This window comes from Heteronotia binoei, chromosome 3 (genome assembly GCF_032191835.1).
Source record: "Heteronotia binoei isolate CCM8104 ecotype False Entrance Well chromosome 3, APGP_CSIRO_Hbin_v1, whole genome shotgun sequence".
Taxonomy (NCBI): domain Eukaryota; kingdom Metazoa; phylum Chordata; class Lepidosauria; order Squamata; family Gekkonidae; genus Heteronotia; species Heteronotia binoei.
Genome location: NC_083225.1, coordinates 148257732 through 148271376, shown reverse-complemented (window position 1 = coordinate 148271376; position 13645 = coordinate 148257732). Strand labels below are relative to the sequence as shown.

The 13645-nt window shown below is 41.3% G+C and overlaps 1 protein-coding gene across 1 annotated transcript in view; it reads right to left on the bottom strand.

The window, feature by feature from the left end:
• Positions 1-4958: 4958 nt before the first annotated feature.
• COL8A1 (collagen type VIII alpha 1 chain) overlaps positions 4959-13645 on the bottom strand; it is a 29450-nt gene continuing 20763 nt past the window's right edge. Inside the window, exons 2-3 of the mRNA XM_060234604.1 lie at positions 8259-8580; positions 4959-6996 (exon numbers count right to left, since the gene is read on the bottom strand). Of these exons, the coding sequence (XP_060090587.1) occupies positions 5090-6996; positions 8259-8577 (2226 nt within the window). The 5' untranslated portion in view covers positions 8578-8580 and the 3' untranslated portion in view covers positions 4959-5089. The remainder of the gene's footprint in view (positions 6997-8258; positions 8581-13645) is intronic.

Genomic DNA, 13645 nt, shown 5'->3' with positions numbered 1-13645 from the left:
CAATGATACATTGATCTAATTAACAGGGTGGATCTGCCCCTTAATAAATTAAAGCTAAGTAGCCGTGTTTAAAAAAAGCAAGTCTAGCTAAAATCTCTCTCCCCCCCACCCCCAGTTGAGGGGTTGCCTTCAGTTTTTCTGGCCTTGCTTCCTTGCTTTTAATAGCAGTCTGACACGTACACTTAGCTGGCAAAAACCTTTTGTTCTCATTGATCAAAGTGACTGTGTATCCTTACTAAATTTATATATGACCAGCTGCTCTTAAAGGCACAGGATCAGGCTAGCTGGACAGCTGATAAATCTATACCTTTAAATTTTGCAATTTAAGAAGTAAACTTGTTTTATCACTCCAAAGTGAAATATAATTGAAAGCAGCTAGGAAGGTGTGATTTTTTTTTGCAATAAAATTTAAAAAAATAACCAATATTCCTCAATCTTTAAAAAAAAATGGAAATTCATTGCTGCTAAAATCCTTCTGTCTGTTTATATACAGAGAACTGGTGTAGTGTAGGGGACAGAGTGCCAGATTGGGATTCAGAAATCCCCCCTCTGCTGTGGAGGCTTGCTGGGTGACTTTGGGCAAGTTACACACCTAGCCTATATCACAGGGTTATTGCAAGGATAAACAGGAAGAGAAGCGGACACTGTAAATTGCTTTGGGTCCCCACTCGGGAGAAAATCAGGGTTTCAAGTAATAAATAAAATCTGTCATTTACTGGTAAAGCTCCTTTAATGGTATAGTAGTTTGAGCACTGGAGTAAGATCAGGGATACCCAGATTTGAATCTGCACTCTGCCTTGGAAGCTTGCAGGGTGGTTTTGGGCCAGCAACTCTCTCGACCTATTCTACTTTACTGGGTTGTTGTGAGAATCAATTGAAAGAGAGGAGAGTGATGTAAGCTTTTTTGGGCTCCCTCTGTGAGGAAAAGGTGGTGTATAAATAAAGCAAATAAACATGCTGCTGTGTAAGGAGCCTTCTGGCACATTTTCCACAGGTGCTCCCAAAATTTTAAGAGTTGCCAATTGATGTCAATGACATTTACATAGTAATTGATGTTAACTATGACACATATACAGTTTCCCCCTTTGTCAAGGTGAGTTTGACAAAAGCTCTATTCATGGTTTCAAAGTCAAAGCAACAAAGATTGAATTCCATCTACCCAGTGCTGCCGTGGAGAATGAGTCATCATCACTGTGGAACTTTCTGTGTGCAAACAGGATGTAGAAGAATCAGACATGCTCTGTGGACTTCAGGATGGACAGATGGACAGAAAGGAAATACTTCTTTACACAATGAGTGATTAAAATATGGAATTTGCTGCCAAATGATATAGAGATGGCCACAGGCAGAGAGATTAATGGAAAACTGGTCTACTAGGCAGTGGCTACTTAGTCATGGTGACTGAATGGAGCCTCCGCATTCAGAGGCCAGAAACTTCTGAACAGCAGTGCTGGGAAGCAACATCAGTGAAAAGTCTTGGCCTCTATGCTTTGTTGTTGGCGTTCCAGAGTAACTGGTTGACCACTGTGTGAGAAAGTATGGTGGACAAAGAAATGGGCCCAAGTGGCATCATTTCACTTGAACCACTGGGAAGGTTTAGTATGAGCACTTTCTTAACCCAGAGTAACAGTCTTCTGGTCTCCCGCACCACACCCAGCTCAATCTACTACTTCTTTCACAGCAAATGAAGCTGAGATAGCCATGTTATTCTGTTGCAGCAAAAACAGCCTTCTTGCAATTTTAAAATTAAGTGTTATTAAAGCACATGCTTTTGTGGATTTAATCCTATCTTGTTAGATATCACTGCATTTGGTAAAGAGGGTTTTAGCCCACAAAAAACACATTCTGCAATAAACCTTATTCTTTAAGGTGCCACAAGACTCTTTTCAGTTTTCTTTCAAAGTAGTGATGGTCACATTCAATGTCCAAACCTTTCCCTTAATCAAGGGTTAAAATACCCCTGACCATTCTGTGACATCATAGCAGTTTTACCAATGGTTGACCAGAGGCATTCTTCTAATGTGGAAGGAAATTGTATGAAACACCCTTGGTTACCCAGATGATGTTTTTCATAAAATGACAAAAAATAAATATGCTTAAACATTTTAAAAAAACATTTAATAAGTTCTTTTAAAATCAGTACAAAAAATTAAATACAAAATTATTTGCTATTTTTTTTCATCTCTGTCATATATATCCTAGCAACTGATCCAAGGTAGCCCTGGTTCATAAAAATGGCCCATTGCTCCCAATGCTCTATAAAATATTTGATTTCTAGCACCATATCTCAGGCATTGCAGTCTTCTGCAGATGTTATACTGCATTAAATTCTGTATTTAAATAAAAGAAATGCAAGTTTCAGTCCATATTGAGGCTGCATTGAAGAGACTTTGTTTCAGTTAAATATGGGAGCCACACTTAGAATGTGTTGGATCTTGTAACAGTATTTAAACTAAGAAAAAAAAAGTGTGATGTGCAGCATACTTTCATTTCAAAATAATCTTTGTAAGTCCTTTTCCCCTGTGTCATTAGCACCATTGTTGGAGATAGGCTACAATCCAACAAACAGTGGGATGTGCTTCGACCCCTTGATTCAGCTGACTGCAGTCTAACTAGGCGGAAAACACACATAGAAGCAGGATTTTGTGCAGGTATTACTACTTGTAAAACTTTTGTGCAAACAAGTACTGTGTATGTTCAGGACTGGCTCCAGCTCACTGCTATCTTGAACACTGTTTAATCTTATTTTATGAGGAGAGGGCATTGAAGGTGGGTATATTGCCTTCTCCATTGATTCTCCAATGATAATTCTTTCTCTGTGTTCCGTAAGAAGGGATTGCCCTTGAGAAAATAATGAGAGTGAAATATTCCTGTTCCACACATTGTTTTTGCAAGATTTGGAGTGAGCCCTGCATTCCCTGTTAAGGGCTTCCTCTTTAACCCTGTACTTCTTGAATTCTGATGCCCTAAGAAACTACCAGTAGCATTCCCTGTTATTTTGGGATAGCCATACAGCCATAGTAACAGCACTGATGATAGTGCCAATCAGCCATTTAGCAAGAGGAAACAGAAGTAAATTTAATTCCTCTGCTTTCTCCCAAATTGCTGATTTGCAAGGTTGTCACTGGTTGGACACAGTTGTGTTTTCACAGCCACAACTGTGGTGTGTGCATCCTTGCTGATTAAGAGCAATGGGTTTAAACACAGTTGACCGTGTTGGATTTTGGCTGTAGTATTTCATAATTGTCACATATAGAATAATCTGTAGTCCACACATGCTCATAGAAAAATGTAACTAGGAATGAAACTTAAATACTAAGTGTTCGAAGTCAGTTGCTACACTAGCAGTGCAATCCTAAACAGTTACACCATTCTAAATCCAATGGATTCGAAAGGCATACCTCAGGACTGCACTATAAGTCTACACTGCTATGCACACCTGCCTGGGAATAAGTCTCATGGAACTCAGTGGGACTGACTTCTCAGTAAGCACGCATAGGTTTAGGCTATGTATGAGCAGGGCTGATTTATGACATTCGTGGCCCTAGACATTTGCTTTCATGGGCCCCTCTCACCATAATAATAAAAATTATTATAATTTTATAATAACTTATAATATTATAATAACTTTAAATTATTCATCTTTTTCTGTTTAAGGTAAAATTTAATGGATTTCTGTGAGCCCTCAACATTTCATTTTTTTTGAATGTGCGAGAAAATGATCTTTGATCCTAAAAGTTCATTTTTCTTCTTCTTCTGATTTTAAAAGAAATCAAAACGTTTTCATGGGCCCCAGAAAGTATTGTGTGCCCTAGGCAAGGTGCTTACTGTGCCTAATAGATAAATCAGCCCTCTGCATGAGGTTGATTTATGCAGCTAATTTTCATGGCAACGCAGACAAAAATTAAGCAAATGCACCATTACAGATTAGCCATCTTATTCATTTTATATGTGGACACAGAAGATACTAGATGAATAAGCAGCTTTGGTTTTGAGCATATCAAATAACCACTGGTGCTTTCTTCTAAATCCAGCAGAAAATGATTTCTTTCAAGAGGCGGAAGAATGATGTCCAAGCTTTCTAGTAATGGCGCTCACGGAGACAGCACATGATGCAGACAAAGTAAAGCACTTTTGTACCCCACTGACCTCAGTGGCAGCTTACCATTCATGTATCTCTCCAGTAAATCAATGGAATCTATAAATTAAAACAACTGTGGCTATAACATGTCCACAATTTAATGTTTGTTTGGGCCATAATTTGATCCAAATGTTATTTCTTATCAATGTTCCCAGTAACTGTTTCTAGAGATCGGCTGACCATCTATGAGGCAACAGCAACCATCTTTCAAATTAGACTACATTTATTAACTACGTTCACAGAACTGATTTAATGTGCAATCCAAAACTGCATTATACTATGTCCAGTGTAACAGTATAACACTATTTAGGATTGCACTGTAGATTACTTTGGCATAAAGATATCAAAAAAATTGTTGATTTTCTATGCTGCCATACATCTACCTGGCTACTTAAAAAAATTCCAGAAGCTAGGAAGACAAGCTAATGCTTGTTGGAAAAAGCTTTGGGGGAGTTCTCCTTCGACTGTAGTACTATTCTACTGTTCTTCTTTATCAACATGTTGCATGAAAAGAAAATGACTTTTGGCAAGGAGAAATTTGTTTTATCTTGCAAGATAGTTGATACTTCTAAGTCTGCATTTTTAAATTATTTCTAGAAAAACAGTACTGTAGCACCTTCTCTTGCTTCTTTTAAAAAATCTGTCTGGAAAGCAAACAGTAGAGGGAACAGATAAGTACCTGCCATGAACCTTAACATGGTGTTACTGGTGTTACCCTTAATGAAACGGAGCAGGCAAATACAAAAACATTCTATATACAGTAAACAGCTTCCCATTGGATTTATCACCACCTTTTCTTTTTATCACAAGCTGTACATAACTTTTAAAACTGTAATTTTATTTTACTTATTGTACACGATGGTCCCAAACAGTCATTAAATGCATCTCTCAATGGTATAGATTTGAAGCATGAGGGGGAGAAAGAAACATTTTGACTGAATGTTTGGTTTACATGGGATACAACAAATATCCTGAAAAAGATGAATGGACGTATTGCCCAGCATAGAGTCCTGCTGCTTGTTCAGATGGCATCTGGATATACACTCTGTCACCCTGCATCAGCTGAACGACGGCACTCCCTGAAGCTTGGTCCAGGAAGCCTTTCTTGTATTCATCGTAGGTGTACATCAATGGATCATTGTTTTTGAACAAAGCCACCCAGACATTCCCTCCTTTACAGTGAATGTGGTAGGCGAAGTAGTAAATCCCAGGGATTTCACAGGTGAAGATGCCAGTCTGTGGATTATAATTCTGCCTGCCATTATAGAGGAGCTTGTCAAACATCACAGGCACCCCAACTCGTGGGAAAGGAGTGGTGAGCTCAGCTGTGAATGCTGGCATCTCATAAGCTGCACCACCATTTTTGCCTTTCTTCCCCATGTAGCCATGTGGAGTCTTTACTCCATCGATGCCTGGACCCATCTCAGGCAAATATTGTCCAATTGCTGGTGGTGTGGGTTGGACTATTACTGGGGGACCAGGGGGACCAGGAGGTCCTGGAGGTCCCTGGAGGCCAGGCTGGCCAGGTAAACCAATCATTCCAGGTTTTCCAGGTGGCCCCTGTACCCCTGCAATACCAGGCTTCCCCATTCCTGGAAAGCCTGGGGGACCTTGCATGCCTCGTTCCCCTTTAGGCCCAGGAAGTCCAGGAGGTCCAATTGGGCCACTTGGTCCCGCTATGCCTGGGATTCCAGAAGGGCCTTTATGTCCTTGAGCTCCTGGGATTCCAGGTTCTCCTTTGGGCCCCATAGGTCCCTGAGCACCAGGCAGACCAGGCAAGCCTTTGTGACCAGCTTCTCCTTTTGGTCCCATTGGGCCTGGTAAACCTCTTAGACCTGGAGGTCCCACTTCCCCAGGGAAGCCAGGTTTCCCTGGGAAACCCTGTAAGCCAAGTTCACCTTTTGGACCAAGTGGCCCTGGAGGTCCAAGAACTCCAGATTCTCCTTTAGGGCCTGGGAACCCCATAGCACCTGGAGGACCCATAAGGCCTGGCAACCCTGGTTGGCCCGGTTCTCCTGGTGGCCCACCCATACCAGGTGGCCCCATGTGCCCCTTTTCACCCTTAGGTCCAAGTGGCCCTGGAACACCACCCATGCCACGGTCACCTTTAGGTCCAGGGAAACCTGGTTTCCCAACCCCAGGTATTCCAGGAGGTCCTGGTAAACCTGGTAAACCTTGCTCACCTTTCCCACCAGGAAACCCTGGTTGACCAGGGATTCCATCTTGGCCTGGCTTTCCTGCACCTGGAAGGCCAGGAGGACCTTGAATTCCAGGGGGTCCAGTTAACCCTTGAGGTCCTGGCTTCCCTGGAAGCCCTGGTTTTCCTGCAGGTCCCTGTGGGCCTGGAAAACCAGTCAATCCTGGCTTACCTATTCCTGGAAGTCCAACAGGACCTGGAGGACCGGGCAAACCGGGTGGACCTTTTAACCCAGGCAGACCTGGAATCCCAATGCCTTTATCTCCTTTTGGACCAGCGGGACCTTGTATTCCAGGCTGTCCTTTCATTCCGGGCTCACCCTTTGGTCCTGGTTGCCCTGGCAAACCCCGATCACCTGGTTTTCCTATTCCAGGTAGTCCATGGGGTCCTGGTGGACCTTGGGGTCCTGGAATACCCATAGATCCAATCTCTCCTTTTGGTCCCATCTCGCCTCTTGATCCAGAAGGCCCCATTGGTCCTGGCTTTCCTGGCATTCCAGGCATTCCTGATTTTCCAATCCCTGGATATCCTTGTGGACCTGGTTTTCCTTTGGCTCCTGGCACGCCATGTCCTGGTATCCCTGGAGGTCCAGTAGGCCCTCTTGGTCCAGGCTCCCCAGGAGGACCACGCTCACCTCTCAAACCAACCATTGGGATTTCTGTTTCAAAAAGGAAGGAGAGAAAGAGAGAGAAATGTGTGATATGTCATTGAAATCACTTAGGTGCTTGCAAGTAGAATAGATTGATCAAGATATTGACTGGGTTTGCTGGAAGTGCAGAAAATGCCAACTGGAGTTGCTAAATAACAACATAATTCCAAAACACTGCCAAACTATTTTAATAGCTTCATTTCACTTTGCATATCACAAACTGCAGTTTCCTACAGGTTTAATGACATTTTTATAACATATTCTTAATATGGAGAATGTCTCCTTTAAAATTCATGTATCTAACAGTGTAATCCTGGGAGTGAGCACCATTGAGTAGACTTGAGTAGGACTCTGAGTGGACCTGCACTGTATGTTTATAAGTATTTCAAAATCTATAAAAAGTCACCCAAATTTAAGGCACTGTTGAACAGGTCATAAAAAGGATTTGTACTCCCTTCTCTAAACTGCATAGATGGCCCAGCAACTTGTGGTAAAGGCACTGGGAGAGCTATTATTGCGCATCTTCCCTACAAACAGATATGAAAGCAGGATGGGTAAAGTCAGACAGCCTCCCATAGAAATTACACATAGGGAGGCTGGTTGGAGACATTATTTTGTTCTGAGAACAATAGTGCAAAATGCTGGTTCTATACAAACTTTTAACATCTTGGCTTTTGAAAAACAAGCTATGAATAAATGTTAAGATTTTTCAGGAATAGAATTTCCAGTTCACTATGAAGTTGTTCTCAGTAGATGAGCATGGCTTGAACTTAACTATGTAGTTCTCTATTGATTTGTTGTCTATCAAATCAAGCATTCTTCCCTAGTAAAGATATATGAACTCTTTACATTAGGATCTATTACATTAATCTTGACAATCACTGGTCTTGGCTTTATAAAATCTGGTGATTAAAAAGTATTAGCCTCTTGTTTTTACAGTATGTCTTTCAAGTAGATCTATATAAAATAATTGATTAACCAGTCCATGGATTGGCTAATTAAATTCAAATACATTTATGAAGTACAAAATTTCCATTAAGGATCTGAAAGGGAGAGAGTGTCCTGAAGGGAAGAGAAAACAGTTTCTCACAGTTAGAAAGAAATGTGATCTTTTATCAGTCTGATATATATATAAAAAAACAAAGTCCACATTTTTAAAAAAGAAATCAATTCAACGCTCATCTAGTTTTTAGTAAAATATTTTAGGAGGATTTATGTGTACTGGAGTAGGAGAGAGGGGGAAGGAAGGATGCACCACTTGCCAATATTACCTTTCTGTTTCTTTGAAATCCTCTCCTTGCCAAGCATAGGTAGTGGTGGGATTTCTTTCAAAAACTGAGGGACATATTCTTTCCCATATGGCATGGGTGGTGGTACCTCCTTGCCCATGCGCTGCAGTGGAATGCCATCTTTGCCCACTGGCATGTGAGGTACTTGTTGTCCTTGTTGGCCAAGGGCTTGGTACTGTGGGACTTGGGGAGGCATCTGCTTGATCCCATAATAAGCACCAGCTTGAGTTGATCTTAGTAGACCAATGTAAATGGTTATAACCATCACCAATAGCCAAGTTGGTGCTAGCAGCACAGCCATATCCTGCAAAGAAAGAAAGAAAGAAAGAAAGAAAGAAAGAAAGAAAGAAAGAAAGAAAGAAAGAGAGAAAGAGAGAAAGAGAGAAAGAAAGAAAGAGAGAAAGAGAGAAAGAAAGAAAGAAAGAAAGAAAGAAAGAAAGAAAGAAAGAAAGAAAGAAAGAAAGAAAGAAAGAAAGAAAGAAAGAAAGAAAGAAAGAAAGAAAGAAAGAAAGAAAGAAAGAAAGAAAGAAAGAAAGAAAGAACCAGTGTAGCAAGAATAAATATGTCAAATGAGGTTGTCCATGGTACAAATCAGCCAAAATGAAAGCACTCTTCTGGTAAATTAATGTTTCTTTTCAGCAAACATCCATTTCAGGTGTTCTGTGAAAATGGAAATTCTGAAGTGCTGTTACAGCAGGTTATCTTGCCCAAAACTGGTATAGCAATTTCTTTGGGCAACAGATTTTAATTTCTAGTCCCCAGTCACTGGCTCTAAAATGAATGTGGGAAAGGTTCTATTTATACTTTTAAATCAGGGGTAGAAATGTTTAAAGATGTTTGGTTGTACACCATCTAATGGTCCTGGCATATATTTCAGGACAAGTTTATACAAGCTTCACTACATTTTCAATGGGATTCTATTAAGGACTAATTATAAGGAACCAAAATTCTCATTCACCTGACCGTTGCTTTCCCATGGACAGACAATGCTAAGACCAGTGAACCTGCTAATGAATAAGCACCTTAGCCTGCTACTCACAATGACAACCTGCAGAGCAATTCTAAGCAGACTTAACCCCTTCTCAGCCTATTGACTTCAACAGACCCTAAAAATGTATGGTTGCTAAGGATGGTGCTGTTGACATGCGTCCTTGAAGCATTTTGGCAAGGAAGGTTTCAGCCTGACATTTGAAAACAGCATTCCTCAGTCAGTAGATTCCAGATTTCCATCAGGAACAGGCTTGCCACCATGGAAGGACACACTAAGCCTTGTTGGTATCTTTAATTTCAAGTTAAAACTTTTATGCCTCCTGCTCTTTCTTGAAGTAGCTTAGCATAATACACAGTTATTATTCCACTGTTTTTTATCATGTCATAAAAGAAAAAAATATATAGATTGGGTTGGACAGAATCGGAAAAATTTGTTTTCCATCCATCAATGAACAATACCCAGTTTCTCACAAATCTATCAGACTGAAGTTTATCCATTTCCTTTTTCTTGCCATCATCCATATATTCTTCACATTATTCCATAATGATTACAGGAGTTTTAGTTTTCCACAACTTCTCAATATGCATTCTAGCTGCAGTAATCAGGATTGAACCTACTTCTACAACATCAGTGAACATGATTTTTCAAATACTCCAACAGAAAACTTAAATTCCAAAGGTAACTCATAACTGATAATTTCCTTAATTGATGCCAGAAATTTGTTTCCAAAATGACATGACCAATGAGCATTCCCAAAACACATGTAATATACTCACTCTTAAAGCAGCACTCTTAGGGTGGCAGCATAACTCAGAGCTGTGCCACCACCCAGCACGACTTGGTGAGTGAGCTCATTTAAAGTTTAAATGCCTTCTGAATTCCATTATACACCCTTCCATAATATCCTGCCAGACAACGTGCGATTCAACTTAAGATCTAGCATAATAGTGTACAGGCTTTTCAAAACCTGCCTTTGTACTTAAGCAACAAGGATTAAAAGTGGCAGGAATTGCTGCTACCTGAAGAGTTAATGGTTTGAAGCAAATCTTCTGCTTTAAGTTGTGTTTAACTTTGAATCCATTTATTTAAAAACTAGGGGCCTATACACTGACATTCCTGCTCAGTTCAAGAGATTTAAAATTAGATGGTGGATCCAGGACAAGGACCTTGTGAAGTCCATGCAGGGTTCCCCAGTCTTCCCTACTGTTCCCTCCCCTCAGAAGCCATTTGAAACATTCTTTAAAATCTGCTACTAAACTCAGCATACTCTGGTTTCTCTTCAGTTTGCATAAATCGCTACTAAACTGCTGCAAACAAAACTAGGGAAGAAAGGAAACTGGAATTAATTCACTCATAAAAGGTAAAAATAAGACTTGCAAGAATTACTTCATTTCCCCTGTATCCTTTTCCTCATACTATTTCCTCTTTCTATTCTCCTGGCAGTCCCAATATCCTCTCTCCGTTTCCTGCTTCCTTCTCTCCTTCACACTCACCAAGCAACCTTTCATTTATCTGCCCCTTAAATCTTAGCTTTAATTACTTTTTATTTACTTCATTTATACTCCATCTTTCTCCTCAGTAGGGACCAAAAGCAGCTAAAATTATTTCCCTCTCCTTCATTTTATCCTCACAACAACCCTGTGAGTTAAATTAGTTTGAGGGAGTGACTGGTCCAAGGTCACCCAGCATGCTTCCATTGCAGAGAGGGGATTTGAACTTGGGTCTCTCTGCTCCTAACCTGAGACTCTCACTACTACATTATATGACACTGACTCTTGGGCTCTCCCTCCTTCCTCTCCCCTGGCAACCTCTGCTTGGGAAAAGTTTGGACAAATTGTAAAAGTCATGCAGTAGCAAATTACTCAGATAAATTTTGTGGTGCCCACTGCCAGGCCCAGCCATGTTGCACAAGTTATATGGAAGCTGCTGCTGAACCCAAGCAAGTTGTATGGGCATGAAGTACAGCCATAGCTTCACCTGGGTTGTGCAAACTGCATATAGCCCAATGACGGCTAAGACAGAGGGGAGTGAGTGAACTAGAAGGCCAAAATAGCCCTGGAACAAAGCCTCCCTCCAATTTTTGCTGAGAGAAAGCAAGGTTTGAAGGCTGGCAATATTACTGTAATTGCCTAGCAACCACCACAATGGCTACTGAAATTTCTGAAGGCATCAATTTCTTAAAGGTATAGGTGCAAGTTCTATTAGTTTGGAAGCAGTTAATCCTCCATGTTTGTCTTGTTGCTGTTTTGTTTTTCTTTTTAGATTTCAAATTTTTCTGCAAACTTGAGGCTTTTCTCAGGTTTGTAGCAAGATCTGTCTTGTCTATTCATGTATCTAAGCTCTGGATTTAAGTCTCCACACAAAAGGCTATGTTGAGAATTAGATATACTGATATTGAAACATGTAAGCCAGAACTCATGGTATACTTTGCAGACTTTTGAGGAACTTCAACACAAAGTTTCCCTTATGCTTTTTCTATTCTGTTTTACATTTACAGTGTTTTTTACTCAGGAAATAAATTAGTCTGGTTTGAATCAGATTGTTCCAGTTTTTGTGAAGTGCTGACTAAGGCTACCTGTCAAAAGCTACAGCTAACAGCAAGATGGTGATTAACTCCTGAGCCAATGTTTCTAGTATGTGAATGATTCCAGTGAAATATCTTGATATGTGAAAGGAAAATTGACCATTTCAACAGAAGCATTTTCAGCTTAATGGAGTAAGGTTTATCTGGGCAATCATTTCAAATATGCCACTACCTTCACAGAGAAATCCTGAGGTCAGGTCGGTATAGGGAACTGACTGACCCCCAGCACCAATGAAAGTATCAGTTACACCAGAGTAAGGGCAGTTTATGCTGGAATAGAAGACTACAGTGGCATACCAGTGGAAGAAAGGTATGAAACTCACCACAGGCATAGCTGTAGACATTCCTGGGTTTGTCACCAGTTAGGTAGCCTCCAAAGCATTTTCAGCATGGTAACACCCCCTTGAGCTGGTGTAAAGTTGTGCCAGCAAAAATGTTGTTGTAGCCCCTTGACAGACTTTCTAACTCCACATCTACTCCTCCACACACACTTGCAGCCTTGCCCACAGGACCCCAAGCAACTCAGGGTACAGACTAATTGTGCATCCAACCAGCACACTACTCCCCAATTCTGGCTGCACCTCCTCTCAGGACCCAATCACAGCCCCTCCCAACAAATGGTTTCAGAAAGATGCCCCAGAATTCCATAGATAGGGTACATGTCATGGAAAGCTGTTTGACAGTTCTCTGCCATGCAGATTTTGTGTGAGAGTAGATGCACCACAGTAGTGGCCACAACACAGACAGGGCACCTAGCACCACAGGGCAAGCACCTGAAGGGAATTCACCATGGGGAAAACAAAGTCTACACTTTGTGGCTGAGCTTTCCCACTTTTTGGTCCACATAGATTCAGCTGGTCCTCTGCCAGGATCCCAGGGAGAAGCTGGGCATGAACAGGTAAACAAGGCTCCAAGTCCCTGACCCCCATACCTCCCCTGGGCCTACCATGGTGGTACCACACCACAGCGGACATGGCATCACTGCCTCCCAAACCCAGCAGCCATGGGGGCAATCAGCAGGCCCCCAGACACTGAGATTCTTCCACTTGGGACTCCCATTGGTCCTACCTGCTCTCTTTATCACCCTGCTCCTGCCTGGCAACAATGTTGGAATGGATCACTTCAGTCCAGAGGAATCACAATGGATGCTGTGACAGCAGTGATAAAAAAAAAAGTTGGGGAACCTTTTCTCCTCTTTGGCCACCATGTAACTATCCCCCAACACTGCTGCTGTGCCATAGCCAGGCACCATAGTGTTGGCATGGCTCAGGATTCCTCTGCCCACCTTTTAACTTCCATTTTATGTTGTTTTATTCAGAGCAGACTTCCTTTCTGTAACCCACCCTAAGCCTGCTGACAGAGGAGGGTGGCTAGAAATGGAATGAAATACACAAATAAACAAACATTGGCACTCAACACACTCTACAACTTAGTAGCAACAGCTCCTGGTCTCTCCTGCTGGCACTGCTCACAGCACTTACAGTGCCTGTTATAATTTCCCCTGCCCAACAGAGATTAACAGAGCATCCTTGAGAATGAGCATATAAAGACTGAACTTATAGCCATGTAATAAATTTTATAGCTGCTGCATCTCCGATGCTTCCAGTTATGGGTTCAGTTAAAGTCACTAATGCCAAGTGAAAACTGTAGGCTGAATGCACTCATATGAAAATGTATGTAATGCTTGGGTGTTGCAGCTGGGGTGGAACCAGTTTAATTTATGTCAGGAATGTGTAAGTAGACTGAGATATCAGTTCAGCCTCCATTCATTCTGTTATCCACCCTATACATAGG